This window comes from Dysidea avara, chromosome 3 (genome assembly GCF_963678975.1).
Source record: "Dysidea avara chromosome 3, odDysAvar1.4, whole genome shotgun sequence".
Classification (NCBI taxonomy): domain Eukaryota; kingdom Metazoa; phylum Porifera; class Demospongiae; order Dictyoceratida; family Dysideidae; genus Dysidea; species Dysidea avara.
In genome coordinates, this window is record NC_089274.1 from 33,537,524 (window position 1) to 33,563,311 (window position 25,788).

Below are 25,788 nucleotides of genomic sequence, written 5' to 3' on the forward strand. Positions count from 1 at the left end.
TATGGTATTATACATTGTTAAAATAAATTAAAAATCAATTACAAAACACGAATAAAATTAACATTTGCAATTAAATATTCATTGCACATGCTCAATAATTAGATTATTTCTTACTAACACTACTGATGTCTGCTACATCCATAAATGTTCGTAGCTGTTGTCTGATGTGATTGAATGTTGTTCTCATTCCTAATTTCAACAATCCTACAAATACCAGATTAGCAGAAAGAATGTTATACATGTTCCAAGAATAGAACTATGCAAAATTCAATACCTGTTGTAGTGTGGGTATGCGTATACAGAAAGATGTACAATGACATTTATATTTACAATTATATATCTCAAATCTAGAAGTCCAGCACATGAACATAATTTACTAGCCACTTGATTCACACTAACTTTTATCCAAAGATACAGCACATATTACCCACTGTACTTACCTGAATTGTATGCACCTTTCATCATCTGATGGAGGCCACTTTTCAATGCTACCTGTACTATTATACATGCCTTAGTGAATATGGTACCATCATCTGTAGAGAATTGTAGGGATAAATAGAGGAAGCATGCACATGTGGTATAGCTTGAGGGAAACTTGATGTATTCATGAACTTAGCATGTGAAGAACTAATGGTTAATACACTTACCTTGCATACTTACATACGTACTAGAGGTGCACCGATAATTGGATCGGTTATCGGCTATATCAGCCTTGTTTTTGCATATCGGTAATGCATCGGTAACGCATCGGTAACATGTGTAAACAAGCAGCAGATATACATAAACATCTATTTATGGGCACTTGTACTCTAGTAATATGCTAGCAGTGCATGTTTATGTAATGTCGGCTGTTGATTTCAGTCCCACTCTGTCACTTACTAACTGAATTTAGAATGCAAACTGTTAGAGAAAATGTCCATGCTACCATATTGGGTCGGCTTTGTTGTTTATCGGTTTAATAATATTATTATTTATATTGGTTATGGGAATATCAGCTAAAGGTCATATCGGTGCACCTCCATTATGTACTAGCAGTTTTGCCATTTAATATGTGGGTGCGGGTAAGTCACCAGATATACCCCACGAACTTACCCGTATGAGACTTATTATTCGTATGTATGTTTTTCATGTTATTAATTTTAATAATGTATTAAACAAGAAACAAAAGGAATTGAAAATGGACCTGCACTTACCAAGCACCTGTAACATGATGGAAACATGTCATCCCTGTACATGCTGGGTTGTACATGCTGGGTTAACCCAAGATGTTTACACTAGAGGACAACCGTACAAAACTTTGAGGATAACCGGATTACTATTAGTGCCATCAAGTTGCCCTCAAGCTGTACCATAGCACATATACCTGGTCCAGGGTGTGCAGATAATATAAATCCTGAAGGGTTGACGTGTATTTTAATAGCATCCTGTACCAGTAATAATATAATAATCATGTACACTAAGAGAGCACTACATACCTTCTCCACAGGAGGTGCATCAGGATGGTCCACTGATACCATCACAAAACCTGTGTGACAAATTTAAAAAGCTATCCAATGTATTTTTACAGTCATGACAATCTAAGCTTCAACTAATGATCTGATTTTTCACCAGCACTATCAATCCTATGGTCTCATTTAAGGGAAGCTGTTCAAACTTGTGAAATACTCTAATAGAACGCACACTCACTCTAATTGACCAGCCACTTTCAAGGGTACACATAAACAACCTATGGTCATTACACATGCATATGTATCTACTCTACAGTTTGGGGTGGTAGTATTGATAAACATACGATGCTATTTAGAATAGCTGAGATTTATTTTTGCAATCAAAAGAATCTAATTCTAATTAAGTATTTGTATACCATGTAAATATCTAGTGTTGAAACTCTATACTTGAGAGAGGAATTTTAAAAGACCTGTAGCTTTATCGCGTCTTGAGCTTTGCATTTGACCATGCGCACTCATCAGCCATGGTTCATCACAATAAAATGTGTATGTGCTTAATAGACATATGCGCTAAACAACCCAATTCTACGGCATAGTATTTAAAAGAGGAATTTCTACATGACTACATTGTTCACCATGCCACTTGTTTCAGTACAATTCGTCTAACTTTTATTATAGAGTCACTGTACATACCTGATTTATGATCAGCAGTTATAAATTCTGGAATCCACACCTTCATGGCTACAACTTCTCGGTGAGATATTCTTGGAAGTGGAAGTGAAAACCGATTTTGTATGATCTCGCCTTGTGGGCTATCTGGAAAGACACAACCTTACATAACACTGTAACTTGACAATAGCACAGAAGGCAAATACGTGTGCAACATGTGTGTCAAAACTCTAACAGAACACACATTTGTTTGGTTAAGATTGCTCACTACAGTATATAAAGGCTATTACATTTTCCACAATTTAACCTTAGACACACCTGAATAATGTTGAAGAAAATTTTCATTTCTAAACATGTAATCCAGCTTTCCACCTGGTTTTGTACTCAGTTGCAGAAACTGGTACACCACACTGGGAGTAGCAGGTAACACTCCTTCAACCTGCAAATAAGACAAGACACTGCATATACTCCAACATCTTTTACTCATATGACAAAAGAAAATGCCAACATCAGCAAATAGAAAATTTCTGACCCACTTAATTACAACAATGACATTACCTTTATCACAGCATGTCTATTTCGATTTCTCCCAAATTTACATCTGGCAATGACCACATCGCCCTTTCTGTCTATCTTACTCCATGTAGCAGTTGAGGCTACTACACACAATTCATTCCACCTCTATGGACAGTAATAAACATTACCACTTATCCCATACCAATTATACTGTACCTGCAGTCTCCATGTAGGGTCTGCATAGCACTTTAGCATGTCTTCTGGTTTCATTGATGATAGAGCACTTAGAGAATTGCTTCTAGGAGTTGGAATTATTAAGTCAAATTCTTCTTCATCATCCTCTGTCTCCACATTAGACTGTACACGGTACAATAACACATGTTAAACATTACATCAATACAGCATGCAGTCGTACTAGCCATTCCTACAAATAATAATCAGAATGTAAAATTTGGTAGTTAAAATTTAATATTGATGACGTTACCCTTGTATTGCTTCGTGTAAGTATGCGTGTGCATGTGTGTTTGTGTTGAGCTGTGTTGTACGTGTTACTATGCATGTGTGTGTACGTGTTGTGTATGTGTATGTGTACGTGTTGTGTGTGCTTTGATGCCTTGTTCGCTCATAATTTTGTTACAAAACTAGAATATTAAAAATTATTAATTTTAAAATGAAGTAGGGATCCAAGCGATAAAAAGTAGTGAAACAAGAGATGAATGATGGTATTACAGCATAGCTCAGCAGGAAATTAGTTTGTTTGGCTTTTTTGCTATGGCATACAGCTATACATGTGTGACTGTTCTATTAGGGTGACTGCTGTATTAGAGTATCTCAAATCAACCAGGGGGTGTGCTACTATTTCATATTTTCGTTGTGCTAGCATTATGAAATACAGCTAGGCCAATAATAACGTGGTATGTCACCGTGATAGACTGTTAAGAGTCGGTGCTCGATCATTATTAATCAACAAAGATCACACTAACTAATTAATAGGCATGACATTCAACCTATCGTGAAGTTACAGGTAAGCACTTAAATAAGTTTGTGGCATCTAAATATGCTGCTCAAGGAAAGCGTTGTTAGGGAAAATTAATGCCTCAATATGGTTTCATTGCAACAACAACAAGACAATGAACCTGATTGAAGATAAAAGGAAAGACAAGGTGCAGAGGGCACAAACTCGTCGGAACCCCAAAAGGCACATCCCACTGGTAAGTTTGTTATTGTAGCGTAAAATGGTGGCCATGTGCTGCTTCATTTGGTCTCTAGGCTTGCAACTGTAGGCAGGCAGGCAGGCAGGCAGGCAGGCAGGCAGGCAGGCAGGCAGGCAGGCAGGCAGGCAGGCAGGCAGGCAGGCAGGCAGGCAGGCAGGCAGGCAGGCAGGCAGGCAGGCAGGCAGGCAGGCAGGCAGGCAGGCAGGCAGGCAGGCAGGCAGGCAGGCAGGCAGGCAGGCAGGCAGGCAGGCAGGCAGGCAGGCAGGCAGGCAGGCAGGCAGGCAGGCAGTCAGTCTAAAATAGCAATTTAAAAAAAAATTCTATATCTGGTCGCCTATTAGTGTTTTCTTGTTTTTAATGCAGTATTTGATGTCAGATGAACTCTGTAAAGGTGATTTTCATTGTGTAAGATGTCACTAGGACGATTTTTGAAGGCGGCATTTTAGGCGGTGTGCGTCATTTTTGGGGGGATCTCTACTTGAATGGTACCACCGTACCGTTTGATAGTAAACAAACAAGTACAAGTAAAAATTTAATTGTACTTGATTATTTAGTGAGAGTGAGTATTGTGTGGGAATGCACATGTACAGCATGTACATGTCTCTTTCTTCTTACCTCTAACTCATCGTCTGATATACTCTCTTCGGTGTTCAAGTCAGACAAGTGCAGTTTAATGTCAGGGTTTTGATCTAGCCAACCGTCATCCTTCTCCATACCACTACCATCTAATGATGTGTCTGAATCACCAGCTGATCTGAGCAGTCTGTCTGAACTCCTCTCACTCCCAGACTTCTGTGAAAAAGCCAAACACATACGTACGTAGGCAACAGAACACACCCATGAAATTTGTTCCTGATTCATAAACCTGATGGCTGAGGACTATAGACCTGACACCAGCCATTCAAGAGATATTCAGGTTAGATACAAAAGCATATTGGTTGCCAATACAAATCTTTTCCATACATAGCTTGTAGAGCACTTTAGCAACAATAATCATGGATTGAAAGTTAGCATAAATGTTTTGGAGAGTATAACAGCCCACTGTATTACAGGGTAACCTCCACACACTCTGTAACCTGTTTACTGGACAAACACCAGATAATTGGTACCTGCTGATAACTGGTAACAAATTGTATGCTATGTGCAGAGTGTCTCACATTTGCATGCACAGCAATAACCATTGGTGGACAGAAAGTCATCTTACTGTTTTAGTTATGCTAATAATACCCACTGATTCCATCTTTAGCTTTCATGTGTTGTAAATAATTTTCTTACTGCACTGAAAATACAGTTGATAGTTTACCTTCATCCGGTATGATACTGAGGCAGATCTCATCCGATGTTCTGCCTTGCCTGGGACTCCCTGTATTGCTGCATCGATAGCTGTCATCCATTCACACATCTCATCTGAAGTGGCTGCAATTTCATACAATATGCATCATACACAGTGTACATGTGTGTGAGACTGATTATGTTACTAAGTGTGTATATTGCTCACAGCAACTGATGATATATGTTCTTGTGGCTCCATCATCAATGATTGGTCCGACAGTAAAACAATTTGGATGAGGCTTAGTCGAGTCTTCTATTTCACATACACAATCTGTGTACAACAAATACTATTTGTATACATCATATTATCAATATGTACATACATGTAACATCTAATTTGACAGCTCCAACTGGTTGTTTGTCAGATATTCCCCTGGAGCAGGAGTAAGTCACGACATTCATAAAAGACAGATATGAACCTGTAGTATTGTAGGTGAGCACTCTTGTCACTAGTTTGAACTAGTCTAAACCATCGTTTTTTCCAGTTTGTTTTACCAAGAAAATGAGTTCCACTTTCCTTGGTACACCATCCTTCATGTAGTATTGCATGTACACCAATAGCTGGAGATACATATGAAACACAATTATTAGATAATCACAAGTGACATACTGTACGTATATATTCAAAATAATAAAAGCATCAAACAAAAATGTAGTCGTACTTTGATACACACAAACACATACACAGAACAGACACTAGAATGCTTTATTCATATGCCAAAAACTCAGGAAAACATCACAAACAGTTTTGCAGCATCGGATAAAAACAAAAATAAGGAAATTTGTATAATTGTCCAGCATGTACTACTTCCAACAGAATTATGGTAACAACAATCTATCGTACAAGTACACAAAAAATTGGAATTTTTAACTAGAGTAAGGACCTAGCACATCAATAAAAAGTACTGAAACAAGTTGGAGTAGTGCATGATATTAAATCACAGTTAGACGATAAGAATTGTTATATCCCTACTGTGCATTTCCATTATGGTATCTTGAGCATGGTAGACTTCTTATTGTTTTACTGTGACTCAACATCATGCACTACTAGTACTCCAGCTTGTTTCAGTACTTTGTTAACTTTTTTTGTAAAATAAAATTATTATGACTGGTGAACCTATGCATACTGCATTAAAAAAAAAAAATGGCGCTGCACGTCCCAGCTACCAATTATCGTCTGAAAAGTGATCAAGTATCCAATACACTTTGTTGTCAGCTATGTTCAACCCATTACACAGCATTACAAATCAAGAACTGTTTGAGAAGCATCTCTGTAATCAAAGTAGCCACTATGAAAAATACAGATGATTTCCATTGAAGGGAAGCCATCACGTGCTACCGCCATATCAACACCTTTCGCTGTCAGCCAAGATGAAGGGACACAAAGGAGGACACTGGTAAGTCCATGAAGAATGCATTGTATGTACTGTGATGTGGGTTCAGCTACCCACAATCAATTACCTCAGTCCGTGGCCTCGATAATTGTCAAGTATTGATTGACAGACAATTATGCTATTGTAATTTAATATTATTTAGCTGTATGATATATGCGCATGCGTGTTTTCTAATACTTTAAGACAGATGAAACCGCAACTACACGTGGCACTGAAACTGTAGTCGCTGTAATCCGCCACTATACTTCACATTGGTGCTGTGACGAAACACTAGTGATGGAGCGCCTTAATCTCAAACGCCGAGGGATCAAGGCCAGTACAACGAAGTTGCTCGCGAAAGTGGAAGACATGCTTTCTACCGATCTCGAAGGCGTCAGTACCCAATCTGTCTCCGAAGGGAAGAAGCTATTGGCTGAAACAACGCTCACCCAACTTAAGGCGAAGAAAGAACAGATTGTGGAGTTGGACATCGCCATTGCGGACAAGATCGAAGGTGAACTAGAGTTCGAGGAGGAAATCACCAATGCTGACACCTATCAGATGACGTTAGAAGAACGTCTAGCGTATCTGGCAGAGTTCATTCGCAAGGCTGGCCTGCCGCCACCTGAATCCCAGCGTCCTCCTCCACTGTGCCACTCCCGATCTCGTCCCCACCCATCCAACTCCTGTCAGCGACAAGCAGCCAGGATGATTCAGCCAATCCCTATGTAGCATCAGCGCGACCTACACACGTGAGTACAAACATACATCAACTAAGTAACACAGGTAGAGTTCCCCAAGCTGTCACTCGACTCCCAAAACAATCTCTGCCAACATTTAGCGGTGACCCACTCGAATGGCGAATGTTTTAGGATTCGTTTGATGCAGCGATTAATGCAAATGAAGGTCTTAGTGGGGTACAAAAGTTTAATTACTTGCGTACACAAGTGCAAGGGGATGCTGCTCGTGTCATCGCCGGGTTCCCACTCACAGATGCTAATTATACCCATTCGGTTGATCTGCTCAAGGCTCGATATGGTCAACCTTACAAAATCATCAAGGCTCACATGGATGCTTTACTAAACCTTTGGAAACCATCTAACTCCCTAGCTAGCTTACAGGCCTTCTATGATACCCTAGAACAGCATATGAGAGCTTTGTCATCATTAGGCAAGACTTCAGAGTCTTATGGCACCATGTTGACACCTTCAGTGTTAAACAAGCTCCCAGTTGAAATAAAGAAACACATGGCTCGTGACCATCATGATTCTGAATGGTCTATTGATGATGTTATGAGTGGCTTACTTTTAAGGAAATTCAGATCCTTGACATGAGTCAGCAACACAGTGGAAGACCCAGCATGCATGACAGCACCCCACCCCCCACTGCCTCATTTAACACTCGCATTGACAAATTTCCCCATCCCCGAGACAGTCAGCAGAAAAAGCTTCCAGAATGTCCATTCTGTAAGAGAAGCCATAAAGCAAACAATTGTGATGTGGTGGTTGACCCTAAGCAAAGGCTGGCTATAGTGAAACAGGACAACTTGTGTTTTAATTGTCTTGCACAACACAAGGCATCCCAATGTAACTCACGATTCACATGTAGGGAGTGCAAGAAGCGTCACCATACTAGTCTTTGTCGATGCTTTCCTGCTGACAGTAAACCCCCACCAACCAGTACTCAATCCACACCTATAACGCAGCCTCCCGCAACAGAACAAACTTCAGGCCTTACCACATTGGCTTCTAATCCCCTGACTGCCCTCTACACAAGTGTCTGCTTGTTGAAAACGGCTATCGCAGAAGTGTCATCATACACCACCACTGCTGAAGGCCACATTTTGTTTGATGAAGGGGCACAGCGTTCCTTCATCACACAACAGCTGGCTGATGAGCTTCATCTATTACCAACTAGCCATGAGACCATTTCAGTGTCTTCATTTGGAGCACAAGTTTCCCCATCCAGAACCCTTGCAGTAGCTACTATGTTTGTACATGCCCTAAATGGCACTCGTATACAGATTTCTGTTCTGATTGTCCCACAACTTGCTGCACCAATCCGAAACTCAGTACGCACTCACTTACATGCTATTCCTCATTTACAGAATCTTCCACTGGCTCACCCGGTAACTGGAGATGAGAACTTTGACATCTCTGTTCTTATTGGGGCAGACTATTACTGGCATTTCATACAAGACCACACAGTCCGGGGCAATGGACCAACTGCCGTTCAGTCAAAGCTTGGCTACCTTCTGTCTGGCCCACTCCAGTTGCCGCAGCCTGTGGCAATGACTAGCCTTCATGTTGCAATTTTCCATTGTACTAGTTACCCTATAGGTGAGAATCCATGTTTCTGGAATTCAGAGTCCAGCGATACTGCCAAGGGACACCTGAATGACAACTTTCTTCAACTGTACATGAAGACACACATTAGGGTGCGGTCAGATGGAGCCTACAGCTTACGTTTTCCATGGAAGGAAAATCATCCCCCTCTGCCCTCTAATTTTTCAGTGTGCTCTAGACGAACCCGATCCATGGCTCACAGACTGGCTAAATCATCAGAACTGTTGACACAGTATGGTACCATCATCGCTGAGCAAGAACGGAAGGGCTTCATTGAACAAGTGGCTGATGCTGATTGTAGCAACAGCGTACACTACATCCCACACCATCCGGTAAGGAAGGAGTCAGCCACTACCCCAATAAGAATAGTGTATGACTGTAGCTGTAAGCAGTCCTGTGATTCCCCTAGTTTAAATGATTGTCTCCATGCAGGTCCCCCCTTCCTTAACGATCTCAGCGCTATCCTTTTGTGGTTCCGACAACACCCCTTTGCCTTCTCAGCAGACATTGAGAAAGCATTTCTCCATGTATTCCTAGATGAGACTGACCGGGATTACACGAGATTTCTATGGCTGTCGGATCCCAACAATGCTAGTAGCTCCTTTGTTACTTACCGATTCAGAGTGGTGTTGTTTGGAGCCACCAGTTCCCCGTTTATGCTCAATGCCACCCTGAAATTCCATCTAACACAGAATGCTAATACCACATCCAAGGACTTGCTCCACAACTTGTATGTGGACAACTTGGTGTCTGGATGCGAAAGTGAGGAAGCTGCCATTGAGTACTTCACTGAATCTCGATCAGCATTAAGCAGTGCTGGTTTCAATTTGCGTTCATGGGCATCAAACTGCTCACTCCTCCAGACTACCACATTGCGACATAAGGTTGCTGAACACAACAACCCGGTGAAGGTGCTTGGTATGCTCTGGAATACTCAGACAGATTCAATCCATCTATCGCCATGTACAGGCACTAGCAATTCACCTGCTCTCACCAAACGAGAAGTCTTACGATGGTCCTCGACTATCTTTGATCCACTTGGCTTGATAACACCAGTCACGATTTCTGCCAAACTATTTCTTCAACAACTGTGGCAGGAGCACATTGGCTGGGACATCAGATTGAATGACAATCTTTGTGCCAGATGGATGGAAATTGCAGATAACATCAGAGGTGCCACAACACTATCATTTCGCCGTCAGTATGCTGCATCACTATCAACAACTCAGAGCATGCCCACTTACCTTCATGTGTTCGCGGATGCCAGTCTTAAGGCTTATGGAGCTGTAGCATACATTCAACAGGGCCAAAACCTACCCTCACTAGTTATGTCAAAAACAAGGGCAGCTCCACTGAAGCAACTAACCTTGCCAAGGCTTGAGTTGAAGGCTGCTGTGCTTGCAGCTAAACTTAGCTCCCTTGTCAAGGCAGCCTTGAACCTTGAATGTGCTGTGCAGCTTTGGTCGGATAGTCAGATTGTCCTACATTGGATATCCAGCCATAAGCCACTACAACCATTTGTAAATCACAGGGTTGAAGAGATCCGTGTAGTATCCACCAACTGGAAGTACTGCCTCTCAGCAGACAACCCAGCTGATCTCCTAACTAGAGGCATTACCGCTGAGCAACTCAAGTCTTCACATCTCTGGGTACATGGCCCAACATGGCTGCCTACACAGTCTGTCTGGCCAGCCTGGGACCCTACAGAGGTTCTGCTCACTTGCTTAGAACTAGGATGTATTGACCATGTGTACAGTGACCAAACTAGGCCTCATAAGAATCTACCGGCTTCAGTGGCAAGAATCATTGACATCAACAACTTCAGCACTCTATCCAAGCTGCTAGCAGTCACTGCGTACACTCTAAGGTTCATTAACAATGCCATGTACACATCCCCCAACACAGCCATGCATTTGTCACCAGCAGAACTTTCACTAGCTAGTGTGAAGTAGATCTATGCTGTTCAACACGAACATTTCTCAGAAGAAATCCAGAACTTACAGTCACAGCCCTCGCGACTTTCACTGGTGCGACAGCTGAGACTGTTCTTAGACAAGGACATGTTACTTAGGTGTGGTGGGCGAATACACAATGCCCCGTTGTCTGAACAAGCAAGATTCTCGTACCTTCTGCCATCAAAACACCACTTCACTAACCTAGTGATACTGCAGGCACACACACAACTACACCACAGTGGTGTCAATGCAACCTTAACATTGATACGCCAACGCTACTGGATACCCTCAGGCAGGCAACGTGTACGATCACTGCTTCACAAGTGTGTCATCTGCAAGAGAGCTGCAGGTAAACCTTATGCTACTCCAGATCCCCCACCACTTGTCAAGGACCGGGTGAATGCCTCACGCCCCTTTGAGGTTACTGGTGTGGATTTTACAGGTGCTCTGTATGTCCGCAGCAACACTGGAGAGCAGAAGGTTTATATTTGCCTTTTCACCTGTGCGGTATCCAGAGCAATACATCTTGAAATTGTGTGTGATTTAACCTTGCAGTGTTTTTTAGAAGGCATTCCGCAGATTTGTCAGCCGGAGATCACTACCTCGATTGATGCTCTCAGATAATGCGTCCACGTACCAAGCCGCGGCGGAGGAGCTGCAGAAGCTACTCACATCTGCAGCATTAGCAGAAGATCTAGCCAGAAGAGGAATTAAGTGGCACTTCATCCCAAAGAGAGCTCCATGGTTTGGAGGATTTTGGGAACGGCTTATAGGACTCACTAAGTCAACGTTGAAGAAGGTACTGGGTCGAACTCATGCTACCTTAGAGAGCCTCCAGACCATGGTAGTTGAAGTGGAAGCCATTCTTAACAGCCGTCCCCTTACATATGTATCATCTGATACTGATGACATTGAACCAATTACACCCTCTCATCTGTTACATGGCAGACCAATTGTTTCTCTGCCACACTATGTTGTCCAGGATGATGAACTGAATGACCCAACTTATGGTGAGACTACAGACATAAGAGGAAGTGCGAAAGCCCAGGCCTTACTACTGTCACACTTTTGGAGCAGGTGGAAGATGGAATACTTGACAGCCTTGCGCGAGTTTCATCGAACAACAGGATCCAATACACAGACAGTGAAGGTGGGAGACATTGTTCTTATTCATGGTGATACCCCCAGAGTGCAGTGGAAGCTGGCTATAATAGAATATGTAAATAAAGGAGCTGACGGACTCATTCGTTCAGCCACTGTGAGAACACCTACTGGGAGAACGAATCGGCCAATAGCCAAGTTGTATCCCTTGGAAGTTACAGCAGCAGAGCTACCTACTTCACATCATATCACTGAAGAGAAATCCACAACACCAACCCCACAACCTCAGCAGGTAGAACACCTCGCCAGGCCGCCTTACAGGGACGTCAGAAGGTGCAACAATGGACTCACTCCTTACTTGCCCCCCTGGAGGATGTCAAGTATTGATTGACAGACAATTATGCTATTGTAATTTAATATTATTTAGCTGTATGATATATGCGCATGCGTGTTTTCTAATACTTTAAGACAGATGAAACCGCAACTACACGTGGCACTGAAACTGTAGTCGCTGTAATCCGCCACTATACTTCACAATAATTTTGTGGGTAGCCTCGCCCCTCAGGAGGCATAGCAGATCAGTGAACTAGATAACAATGTGGAAAGTGATTGTGGGTTTACATTTCGTGCAGATAAGTTATACTCAACTCGCAATAAATCAATCTATCTACTAGTATACATACGCTCACCATTTTCCAAGTCAGTTAGAGACCACCCACTCAGATCTTCATGGCTTTAAAACCCTCAGCTTCACCTCGAGTTTTTAAAATTATGAAGATCATCATGGTAGGTCTCTAACTACATAACATAGAGATACATGTACGTATTTAGGAAAAATTTAATTTAAGTAATTAATTAATTACCACTTCGAAGCCTAAATTAATTTTGAATATGAAATGATGTGTAAGTGTGTAATGTAGGCAGAGCATCAGGCTTCTATTACTGCACAACAGGATATTCTTATACAGTACATGAAATAAAATTTTATTTCAAGCACTACAAGAACATGTAAACAGTTTTACACAACACTAAAGAGTACTTTTGATACGAAGCGATGAACAGCAGGCATCCCATCTTCACCAGAACTTGACAGCATTTTAAATGATACGAGCGTCCATTTAAAAATCATGTGATCTATTGTATACCACTTAATTCAGTAGTGCACGAGGATTCTAATGGCACTTGTCATAGCATTAAGTATGGTGAAGATATGCCTTGATTAGTGAACCAGTGTATAGCCATGGAAAACATTCGATGAAGAAAGCTCTTTTCTAAGTGGTGTGATGAATGGCATTTTACTTCGATGCTTGGTACCATTTTATTGGGAAGTTCATGGTAAGTAACGTGGTGGCTATGGGATCTTTCTGTCGTTAATACCCGAGAAGTAATTTGAGTTTGTATAGAGGCATACATCAAAGCCTACATATAGGCTTACTGGAATCAAAGGGTTACATGTGTTTTATACAAACACTGTGGACTGAGGATAGAACTTCAGCATCTGAGGCAGTTATTTACTGTTACAGCTCCGTCACTCAGTTGAAGACCTGCGATGTAGCACAGCTTGTAGCTATCACCCAACCAGTTGGAAGTTGAAGAAAGAAGGAATTAGAACCTGCAGTCCCACACACCAACAACTTAAATGCACCAATTGTCACCCTTTACAACGAATACTGCCCACTGAGCTGCCAGTTACTACTACCCTTTCCATTTTTATTACAGCCCCCTAAGAGTTTCCTTTCATACATTTCTACTAGCCACTCCACAAAGCTTCCTAACCCAGGTCTCTCTCAAAATGCCTTTTCACAGCTCGTAGCATGAACAACAACAGTCTTACAGTTACGATCGAACATCTCATTCACACTAACCCAGATTACTTTCAATTCCAGGTTAACAAACTTGAAGCCCTTGTTCACACTACATGCAATGGCGGATCTAGGATGGGGCATTTGGGGCAAATTCCCCCCCTTCAAGAAATTGCATACAAGATCGAGATACTCTAATAGAGCAGTCAATTACTCTAATAAAGCAGTCACAATGTTCATGAGGCAGTGTAGCTTACCTATGAAGCTATAAATAGGATTTTATTTTACATAACAGACGTGATATATTTGGTAAAGGATAACTAGTTATTATTGTTGTGACTTTTTTTTTTTGGTCTTCAACTGTTTTTCAGCAAGGTGCCCCCCTCTTTCCAAACTCTGGATCCGCCCCTGACATGTACTTGTGAACTGGATATTCAAGCTAGAACAAGTATACAATATAATTATACTAAACTTTTCTTAGTTTATATGCTAAATAAAACTGAAACAAAATTGCAGTGAAGCCTAGGTACAGTGTTGTAGATGCTTTTCTTGTCAAGAATATTAGGTTGAGAGTCTACCGGAAGCACACCATATGTTTTGTGGTATGTATTAGCCAATAATTTAGAGTGTAGTATGTAGAATATACTCATTGTGTGGACAACAACAGCAAATTATTATTGTTAACCAGCCCAGAATGTGTCTACATTGCAATTGTATCCTAACTGTGCCTGTCCACCTCTTCTTGTCGTGTCAGTGTGAAATGTAAGGTCATGATCACGTGAAAGAGTGATAGAGTACTACCTCAAAGGGGTGTCACGTAGGGACGTGCTGTAGGTAGATCTGCAACTGCAGTCAGAGTCTTGACCGGCTGAAAGTTTGCTTTAACCTGTGACTTACAGCCTTTTTCAATCTTTGACCAGTGACTTAGTGACGATATTTTAGTGCTTTTTGATTGTGGGTTAGAAATTTTCCCCCTGACTGTTGACTTGACACAAATTTGGTGACTTTGACCTTTGACTTAGACCATGGTCACAGATCTACCTACAGTGAGTGTTGGTATGTCACCCCCTTACTTGTACCTCTAGCTGTTGAGCTCTAGATCTAAACAACTTGTTATGTGCACTCTCAAATCCTCACAGCATACATCACGTGGCTTATACACATGGGGAAAATTAATGGACAGGTGTACCAGCCCTAGTATAGGCACATGCCTTTTGTGTATCCCTTTAAACAATTTGATAATAATAATAATAACTGAGTGCATAGACTGGGGTTTATAAATCTATGCTGAGTGTGACCTTAAATTGTCAATACCAATCGAGGATACCAATAAAATAAATAGAATCAATAATACAAACAAGACCCTTACGTTCTTTAGTAGAACTTCGACGCCTTATCACTGAGGAACCTCTGCTGAACCCAGTTGCCATAATGAGACGCACACCAAGTCGCCTACATACACTGTAAAGCACTAATACAATACAATACAATACAATACACGTCACAATTCACAAAGGTGTGGCTTAGCACTAATTAACGCACACCATGTTGCTGGATGTTCACAACATAGTTCACAACCGTGACAAACCATAAGTCTTCTATGTGAGTTGACCTTATTTACGCGTATCATGTTACTGTAATTGTAAATTCCATTCCTGCATTTCTAGTGGCTAAACACCAATGGCACACAAAGTGACCTTGGTTAAGGGCCAGGACAACGTAATAGGGATCAGTATTGGAGGGGGAGCACCGTGGTGTCCAGTACTCTATGTTGTACAAGTGTTCCACAGGACACCTGCTGCTGTAGATGGCAGCCTCCAGCCCGGAGATGAATTGATCAGCATCAATGATGTCATCCTTAAAAAGCGTACACGCAAAGAGGTTGCGAATATGATTCAAGAAATACAAGTTTGTAACATGTTGTGAGTATGTATGTGTGTGCATATGTAATTTCAGAGTATACCAAATATCAATGTATTGAATTATGTACTTGTAGGGTCCAGTTACTATTGCTTATAACAGAATTGTTCCTGTAAAGGAAAAGAAGTCATTAGACATCAGTAAGAGCTAAGGCATGCAGTATTTCATAGCTCTGATTATATCACAATTTTTTTTTTATTACAGCTATCAAGAAACTGAAGCATAAGTTGGTAGAGAAACTGGATGAAGAGACAGCTGATAGTTTGGGAATAAGTAGAGCAATTCTTATACATGGTAAGGATGTACGTATAGCTAGTAGTAAGATACCATGAAAATGGATTTTGCCTATGTGATCATTATTACTTTGCTGTGAAAACTGGTTGTTTTTGCAAAATTCTATTTTGTTGTTAATATACATGTAAGCTGCGTAAAAATACGTGTGCTACAAAATTTTACTGACATTTTAATTGCATTGTTACACACTGAACAAAGCTCCAATCAATAAAACCTACACTCCATCGGATTCACCTTTTCATGGAGGGTAGGAAAATCTTTGTTTCATGTTCATACAGCAAAAGTCACATGAGTTATGGGCGTTTATTGTGATGCAGTAGAAATAAAGTTTACCGTTGTCATTTCTTTGTTGGAATGGCCTTCTTCTTTGTCTACATGTAGGAATACAGAGAAAGCTCTTTCTTTACCTTTGATGGATTTGTCAGTTCATGGTGAACAGATTTAGCCAATTCCCATCTTCGTAGTTGTTTTAGTCATGATTAAATAAATGCCTGTAATTTATTTGTGGTATTGTTGCTGTACAAATTAAGCGGTTCCAACTGTCTATCACTTTAACTCCAAGACTTTTCATCACAAAAGACTAACTTTCATTGTCCACTCCTTTGTTACTACAGATAACAGAGAAACAATAAAATGGAATTCAAGGGATATGTGAAAATGACCAGTTTTTGCTCAGCCGGTCCTATATGTATACATCACTTTTCCATATTCCTTTGGTATGCATAGTCTTGTTCTTGCTTGTTCAGACACTATTGCAAAGAAAGTGGAGCAAATGGATCATAATGAAGCAGTTGTAAAGGGTAAGCTCAAGCTGTTTTTGTGATAGTTTTGTTTCATATTTGTCTGTTGTGATTCAGAATTGCTAACTCATTCAAAACATCTTCTAGAAGGCTATAAGCATCTCGTTCAATCTTATGAGGGTAAGGAGATTGATGTGCAATTGTCTAATTGAACTGACTGAAACAGTTTATAGACCAAATTACTAATGCCTACAATAGTGTAATTTTGTCATGTGGATTGGTATATAGTTGAGAGGCAACACCATGATGCAGCTATACTATAAGTACACTGAGGAGCATTGGGACAAAAACATAGAGTGCATACTAACTTGATAATGCAGTAATTAATGAGTGTTAGTCATGTGGTCTGAAAAGCAAACACATACACATGTTAAAGTAATTTTCATGTATCGTATAGTATGATAGCATTGTACAGTAGGGATCATGGAGGTTTGGGCTTTCTTGCCCAAAAATATTACCCAAAAACCTTTCCTTCACAGCAACTTGGCAGTGTAAGCTAGGCATTACCAAACCCAAAAATATCTTCAGGGCGACCACAAACCCTTTCATCTAATTTCTATAAAATTTCATATAACTGAATTTTCTATTAACTGACTGCCTGCCTGCCTGACTGACTAACCAATGCGTCCAGCATAACTAGAATACTATAGATAAGGCTGCAGGCTTGATTCGACATCACTTTGGCCTGAGATGTACCTTTTCAACTGCTTTGTATCCCACTTCCTTCTCTACTACCACGTAGGTAATGATTCGGTAATTCAGTGCTTTACTTTCTGTAGTGTGACTGGACTGATTGCAGAGCTGATTCTACTTGATTTGTGTTGCTGCATAACTGGTGAGAGGTTGAAGTGGAACAGCCACTTCGCGTTGTCAGTAACTGATAGTTGGGACACGTTCACTTGTAATTTCTGTAGTGACTGCAGAGGCGCATAGCTGACAGTGGAGTGGGACGGCCACTTCACGTTTCGATAATTGGAGTGCACGTTCAGTTATGCAATTAATTTTTATAACATGTATGATGCCATTCATTCCTTTGATGTGGTGTGTGATGGCTCACCAGTAATGAATTATGCCATTACAAAAAAATTAATGAAAAAGTGTAAGGAAAAATTAGAAAATTTACATTTGAGTAGGATCATAGAAATAAAAACTAATGAAATAAGCCAGGAGGTCATCTACACTTGCAGCTATGTATACTACCCTTGGCATTTAATCCCTACTCCTAGTCTTGCTATACTATTGACAGGCTGTATAATGACTGAAGTAGGAATTAAATGTTAAGTAGTATAACTGCAGGTGTAGATGACATCCTAGCTTGCTTCATCTCTTTTCATTTCTATGATCCTACTCAAATCTAATTTGTAGTTTCATGTTCACTGGTCAAAATGTTTATTTCTATGATGCCAACTAAAAATAGAAATTCAGCTCCATCATACAGCACAGTAGTACTGTATCATAGCAATCATGGAGTGTTGGGCTTTCTTGTCCAAAAATATTACCCACTAACCAGCCACACTTCACATGCACTATGAAGCGATAGCAAAAAAAAATCAAACGGTATAGTGGTACCGTTTAAGTAGGGATCGCCCCAAATATTTTGCACACCGTCCAAAATCCCACCTTCAAAAATCATCCTAGAGACATTTTACATGTTGAAAATCACCTTTACAGAATAGTACTAGTCCATATAATGCATAATACAGGATTAAATATAACAAAACGCTTACAGGTCCAACGAAACCATATTGAGGCATTTATTTTCCATATCAACACTTTCTTTCAGCAGCACATTTAGATGCCACAGAATTATTTCAGAGCTGGATTTCAGAAGCACTTCAGTCCCAGTGCTACTATAAGAGGTATACTAGCTAGATATCTGCAACTTCACGATTGGGATCCCGTTTGTGATACGTTTGCAACCACACCTATCAAATAAATATCTAGCTATTTACTTAACAGTAAACAAGATCACCTCACTCCTTATTGGTCTAGCCAGCTGCACACCCCTTGGTTGACTTGAGATATACAACAGTCACTCTAATACAACAGTCATGTATGATAGAACAGTTACAAGTTACATTGTTCTGGTAGACATAGCTATTTTTATAAGAAAAAGAAGCAAGTACAATGTAAAATCAGTATATTACATTATTGTTCTAAAGGAGACAGGTGCCCCTCAGCAACAGCAAGGTTGACAGCTGGAGGCACACAGGGATGCTCGGATCTAGAACTCAATCCCCTGATACAAATTATTGAAGAGCGTAGTAAGGAAAATCCCAAACTACAGTGAAGCCAGCCCATAACCACGGAATATGGGGAACTCCACTTCTCACTGAGCAAATGGGAAAGATGTTTATAAGTGATGGTATCTGCCTTCCCCATACCTACATACAAGTGGACTAAAGCAAGTTACATTGTAGCTAGCTGTACCACAACAAAAAACTAAACAATCTAGTATTTTAAAAATTGTTGATTTAAAAATGAAGTAGGGATCTTTGCAATAAAAAGTAGTGAAACAAGAGATGAATGATGGTGTTACAGCATAGCTCAGTGGGAAAGTCCCTACTTTAGCACATTAGCTATTATTATTTTGTTCAATGCCAAAGTAGGGACTTCTCACTGAGCTATGCTGTAACACCATCATTCATCTCTTGTTTTACTACTTTGTATTGCATAGATCTCTACTTCATTTTTTAATTAGCGATTTTTAAAAATACTATTTTTATTACACGTAGTCATACTACTTGTTGAAAGTAATAGATCGTACAACCAACGATTGTATTGTAATCATTGATGACCACTGTTACTGTTGAAGTGAAAGTTGTGACTGCCACACATTGCCATCATCGTAAGTCTAATTACTCCATAACGGCAGCGTTTCTCCAATCGTGAATTATACCATTGCAAACAACAAACTAAATAGAACTAAAAATGTATCGAGCCTGTTGAGCCCCTTCGTCTACTTTTTGTACAGGGTCTATTCAGCTCACGTAAAATACTTTCTGATTCAGTACTTGAGCAACATTGTTACACATTCACGTGGTCTTGTCCTCCCCCCCTCCCTGAGGTATAACTAAGCCTGTAAATATCTTCAAGGTGATCCCAAATCCTTCCAACAAGTTTCTATGAAATTTTTATTTGATTATGTTTTCTGCTAACTGACTGACTGAATGATGCCTCCAGCCAAGTTGAACTTGACTATGGATAATGTTACAGGTTTGATTTCTTCACTATATATCACTTTGGCCCAAGACATGTCTTTTGTCAAACTGCAGCAGCTTTGATGCATGCATTGTACTTTGTCCTCCTTTGAGTCTCATTTCTTTCTCCACTACCACATACGTCACGTGATGATTGGCGGTAATGCATTGCACTACTTTAGTACTGTATTTTCCATAGTATTACTGGTTTTACTGAGTTTCTCGTGCTGTTCTTCATTTGTAATTGCTTTTTATTTCTACTCAAATGTAAAATTACTTACAATTTGTTTGTATAGATGTGAGCAAGCACATGGTAATTTTTTTACAGACATGTTCCAGATATTTTCAACTATTGGTGTACATGAGAGACAGCAAAGTGCCAGTTTAGCATTTTCTAACTTTGGAGCAGCACATCGGTGTGTAATTACATGTTTGTTGTATTGTGTGTTTGTGTTGTAAGGCAACATAGCCAAGTGGCTATATTATCGGTCTGGTAATCGAAAGGTTCCAGGTTTGATGTTTGGTTATGTCAATTTGGTGTTGTTGTTTCCTTGAACTAGAAACTTTACTCACATTGCTCCAGTCTACCCAGCTGTATATTGGGGACCTGGTGGCCTGGTGTCATCTGGGGAAGCAGCCCACCCAGCTGTAACATCAATGGGTACCTGGTGTTTACTGAGGAAGCCAGTGCCCAACTGTCCTTGTCTCGTTTAGGTGAAACTTTGGGTTCTGCAACCTCTCTCCATGAGACCTCCTATGGGTTACTAGCCCTGGTCAAGGAGGATTTGTCTGCACAAGGCTCAAGTGCCTAAGTGGTGCATAGGCATCCCAGTGCTGGTTCACTGGGCAGCGATACAGATGTAGCTGTGTTTTGCATGGCTGCCGTAGGCTTTTATGTGTGTGTGTGTGTGTGTGTGTGTGTGTGTGTGTGTGTGTGTGTGTGTGTGTGTGTGTGTTTGTGTGTGACGCATGCATGCGTGCGTGTGTGTGTAGATGTGTGTGCATGTGTGCGTGCATGTGCACGTGTGTGACATGTAGTGAGCTTACCAGCTTACAAGTCTACCCTATAGTGTAGCTGTAAAAATTCTGGGGAACTACACTCACACAGAACCTATATAATGAGGCAAACATACGTACGTCTACATATGGTGTGTACAGTATGTAGTAAAGAGGTCTATTATACAGCAATGTATCAATACAGTTTATGAGTGCTGCTGCAATACATCTTGTGAATACAAAGCAGTTAATTTTGTTTGAGTGTTCTAGTTGGTACTATAATAATCAGTTTTCAATAGGCAACCAGCTGTGCAGTGGTGGAGGATGTTACCTCACCAGGGTAAACTGTACGATGTAGAAATCTCTTGAAGTAGGGGGTCTGGGGGCAAGGCATTAATTTTAGCTTTTATGATGTCTGAAAGTTCGCCAGAATTAACTTATGTATAAGTGTGAAGCATTACAGATGGGTATTCACTATTATTATTATAGCACTATGCATGAAGAGGGAATAAAGATGATACAGAAGATTGAACCTGTAAGTAACCCTGAAACTGTCATGCATGTAGAATCAAGTAGTGATGCTTCAATTTATACACGCATGACAGCTTGGTTTTGCCATCACTATTAGAGGGTTTGTGTATAGTAGGGGCCATTAAAAAGTTTACACTCTGTTTGGTTTTAGCAATAGTTAAAATGATAGTGAAACACGTCACAAAAATACATTTTAACAAAACACTTGCATAATTTGTCATATACAATATGAACTATTTTTATCTCTCACAATTGTTAAAACAATAGTTTTAACAATTTGTATTTTTAAAACAATACGTAGTTTTAACGATTCGTGATGCATGACGTGTGTGTGTCTTACTTGGCTTTGCTAAAAGGATAGTTGCAATTGTATTTCTATAACAATTTGTACAGTTAAAACCAAACAGAGTGTAAACTTTTTTATGGTATGTGACAATGATGTGTATATTTACAGATTATAAAAGATCTTTCGGTGTTCTTGGAAAAGGTATGTATACATTTGCATAGTTGAAATGTGTATGCTGGCTATCTGTAGGCAGTGCCAGATACAAGATTAACCATCAAAAAGTATTCTGATGCAAAATTTGAGTATTTAGTAAGTTACTATTGGTCATTATCAGCTACAGATGTATTTGACGTGTGTTTGTGTATCACTTTGAATTGTGTACATGACAATAAGGTTCACACTGTACATAGGTATCAGTAGACAAATATTTAGCATTCCAAGCTAGACTTGTTGCATTTCTTACATTTGTTGGATAGACTTACTGGATTGCAGCTATATGTAGCTATCTGCTAGCTATACATCCACCTAGAATTGACCCTATACCTGTGTTTCAATTATAAATATAATGCTTTATTGAAATATCAAAATTATCACAAATAATTGATAGGTTTGAAAATTGAAAAAAAGATATTTTGCATCTGACGTTTGATCACATTACCTTCTGGGAAAAAAAGTCTATCTACAATCATATTATGCCAGCTAATTGAAATATAATCTACTTATATTCTGGTGTAGCTCAAGGTTAATATACCACACAATAGCTTATAAGTTGCATGGGAAGGGTACAGAAGGTGGCATCTAAGTGCTCTTGGCGTCTGAACATCAATATTTTTAGACAGTGGCTTTCCAAGGTCACTGCAGCCACACAACGTAACCAAATCCTTTTATATTTTATGCATGGAGGTTATAGTCATAGGTCTTCATAATAGTGATTGAGTCTTGCTACTCTTCTAGAAATATCACATCTGAAAGCACGTGGTGGTAAGAATACATGAGGTGCTGAGAATACATGAGGTGCTGAGAATACATGAGGTGCTGAGAATACATGAGGTGCTGAGAATACATGAGGTGCTCTACTTTTCTTTTCCTGCTTCTTCTTTTTGCATACTTTGCAAAAAATGTATAAAGCACAAATGATTCATCTGATCAATCTGAAATGTGGTACACTTAAAGAGGCTATAAATGTGAATCCCACTACCAAACTTTATGCGAATCTGATGAACTTATTGTTCATATAAAAAGATTGAACTTCTGTCACACCTACAGTACAGGGCAAACCGCTTCATGAAATGACTTTTATTTTGTTTTTAACCCAGACCACCCTTGCCTATCACCCCCACCACCAAAGAGCAGGTAGCCGAAAAAAAAGGGAAGGGAACATCTAGCTGTCCCTAGGACCACCAATATGGCCCATCTCTGGGGTAGCATCATTGATGTGTTCCCCGGATGCACAGTGTGGCAGATCAAAATAAAGATAATGAAAAAGTGCAGTGAATCCATACCAGAGTGCTACTGTATGTCATTGAGCTGTGGTGGGAAAGAAAATCAACCAAACGGCAATAAAATGTCAGTGCTTTCTTCCCCATGCCACCAGTTGTGGCAAACACCCGAGGGGTAAAAGAAGATACTGTAGTTCCACCTCCCAGACACTTCTCCATATTCTTCTCTTCTTTTGTAATTGGTTTATGAATAAATTAATAATTATGTAGGAGTGCCTTTTGGTGGTTTGGAAGCAATTGAGATATAAAGACCATGGAGATATAATGCAAAACCAATCATGTGTAACAATTGCATGATCAAGTTTTGTGAATAAAAAAATTCATTAGCTGTCACGCCTACCAGGCAAATCGCTTAAGATATTATTGGTGTGTAAATGGATGGAAAGTCCTTTCAGTGGTATAGAATCAGATTAAAAGCCGCTGATTTGTATTGTGAAAAACTAAATACATGCAGCAAGTGTGTGATCAAGATACTGTAATAGTACAGTCACTTTATTAGAGCATTCAGCTATGTTTATAAGATACTCTATTTGATTCAACTATGTAACAAGACACCCTCTAGTGAGTTTATGGATGCAACAAGTCATCCTGTAGTGAGTTTAGCTATAAATATTTCACCCTGTAGAGATCTCAACCATGCAGCAAGTAATCTTGTAGAGAGTTCAGCTACAGTGTCTTGTTATATAGCTGAAGGGTGACTTGTGATGTAGTGAACTCTCCACAGGGTGAATTGTTTCTAGCTGATCTCTCTGCAGGGTGATTTGTTTGTAGTAGTGAGTTCACCTACGTAACAGGCCACCATCTAGAGAGTTCACCACTTAACAAGTCAACCTGTAGAGAGTTTTCATCTACAAACAAGTCACCCTGTCAAGAGTTCAGCTATGTTACAAATCACCCAGTAGAAAGCTCAGCGATAAGGCATTCACCCAGTGGTAGTTACAGGTCACCCAGTAGAAAGTTCAGCTATGTTGCAAGTCACCCAATAAAGAGTTCAGCTACATAAGAACTCACCCAGTAGAGAGTTAAGCTATGTAATAATATAGAGAGTTCAACTGCAAACAAGTCACTCTGCCATGAATTCAGCTATGTTGCAAGTCACCTATTATAGTGGAGGGTTCAGTAACATAAAAAGTCACCCTATAGAGAGTTAGACTGCACTAGAAGTCACCATGTCTTGTGCCATGTAGACACCCAGTAGACTACAAATAAGTCACCCTCTTGGGATTTTACAAGTCACTCAGCTATGCTCCAAGTCACTCTGTACAGAAGAGTTCGGCTACATAGACTTTTCTCTTCTTCCTGTAGGAAAAAAAAGGGAAAGTAAAATGTAATTACAAAAAATGTGATATTTATACCAAAACAGCCAAGCTGAAAAGGATGTGACCCCCTAAAGGCCAGGGTGAAAAGTTGTGAAATCAAAGATAGTGGCCAAGAAATGACTGTAACAGTAGGTAGGTTTATGGCAAAACTTTTAGTAATGACACTTGAGGTGAATTCAGTGCCCAATCCTAGGAGGCAACAAAAATTCAGCTGAATTGTTGTTGTTAATTTTTTTTACCATCACAACCACTTCTTAGCTGCCTTTGATTTCACAACCTGAACTTTTTGGGGCTTCATCTTTTTTTACAGCTTAGCTGTTTTGGTATACATTTTATTAACCCATTAGCCTACCCTGTGTCATATATTTTGGTAGGCATATTGTTTAAAAGTTAAAGAAATGGATGATGCAGAGATAGATGCCGTTGTAAGTCACACATGATACATCTCTGTAGTGGAACTCTATATATGTACAAAAGAGTGTTTGCATACTACTGAACTGTATTGGCTGTGCATAGATAGCAATGGCACCATATTTGAGGGTACATTTTTTTCTGTAATTTTGACCATATTTTCTGACCCCAGTATGCATATAATATTATCAGTTCTAATTGTTATGTTTGTAGCATCATGGACAAATATTAGTTCGAGTTGTTGAAGGAAATGCAGAATACAGGTAGCGATTGACAAAGTAACACAGATTTTAGTGGTATATTAATGTCATGCAGAGAATTACTAACATCACGTCACAAAGCCAAAATCCACTATTCTAAGATGAGGTCAGACTCACTGATAAAGTTACAGTTGCTGGACAACAAGAGGGGTGGGTACTAGTTATTATAGGTACTTATACCATCATTGTCTTTATGTAGTCCAAGACTTAGTGTTTCACCTGGAAAGAATGATATCCGCTTTCCATGTATTCATAAAGCAATGCCACAAGACACTACAGCAAGGTGCTATTGCACCCATACAACCTGAACTGATTGGAGTAGGGGGGGATAGAAGTGACAAATTAGACACTCCATTAATTAAATTAGATGAGCAAAAAGTTGATGAGGATTTGGTTAATCTTAATAGTGATGATTAGTTTTACATGATTACACTGCTATAATATTGCTATAATTATACTGATGTATTGTACTTTTTAAATTTTTTTACAATATAATCTCATTGCTTAAAACAAGCAA

The 25,788-nt window shown here is 39.8% G+C and overlaps 2 protein-coding genes across 3 annotated transcripts; one reads left to right on the plus strand and one right to left on the minus strand.

The window, feature by feature from the left end:
* LOC136250783 (uncharacterized) lies at window positions 1-15,283 on the minus strand. 2 transcript variants are annotated; one of them, XM_066043071.1, is made up of 15 exons: window positions 15,250-15,283; window positions 15,125-15,211; window positions 5,599-5,740; window positions 5,503-5,552; window positions 5,346-5,450; window positions 5,151-5,263; window positions 4,463-4,639; window positions 2,850-2,990; window positions 2,676-2,798; window positions 2,436-2,556; window positions 2,142-2,264; window positions 1,476-1,525; window positions 1,364-1,424; window positions 441-533; window positions 1-204 (listed from the first exon to the last, which is right to left on the minus strand). In XM_066043071.1, exons 2-15 carry the CDS (start codon window positions 15,183-15,185, stop codon window positions 104-106), a joined length of 1,461 nt encoding a protein of 486 aa, XP_065899143.1. In that variant the 5' UTR covers window positions 15,186-15,211; window positions 15,250-15,283; the 3' UTR covers window positions 1-103. The 2 variants fall into 2 exon arrangements, with proteins under 2 accessions (XP_065899143.1, XP_065899142.1); XM_066043070.1 differs by lacking the exon at window positions 15,250-15,283 and having other exon boundaries at window positions 15,125-15,232.
* LOC136250786 (PRKCA-binding protein-like) lies at window positions 15,260-25,788 on the plus strand. The gene is made up of 14 exons (XM_066043073.1): window positions 15,260-15,357; window positions 15,423-15,663; window positions 15,752-15,815; window positions 15,880-15,969; window positions 16,716-16,769; window positions 16,827-16,889; window positions 20,298-20,385; window positions 21,455-21,500; window positions 21,951-21,983; window positions 22,032-22,091; window positions 24,975-25,025; window positions 25,225-25,274; window positions 25,327-25,421; window positions 25,471-25,788. The coding sequence occupies exons 2-14, from the start codon at window positions 15,436-15,438 to the stop codon at window positions 25,686-25,688; spliced, it is 1,140 nt and encodes a 379-aa protein (XP_065899145.1). The 5' UTR covers window positions 15,260-15,357; window positions 15,423-15,435; the 3' UTR covers window positions 25,689-25,788.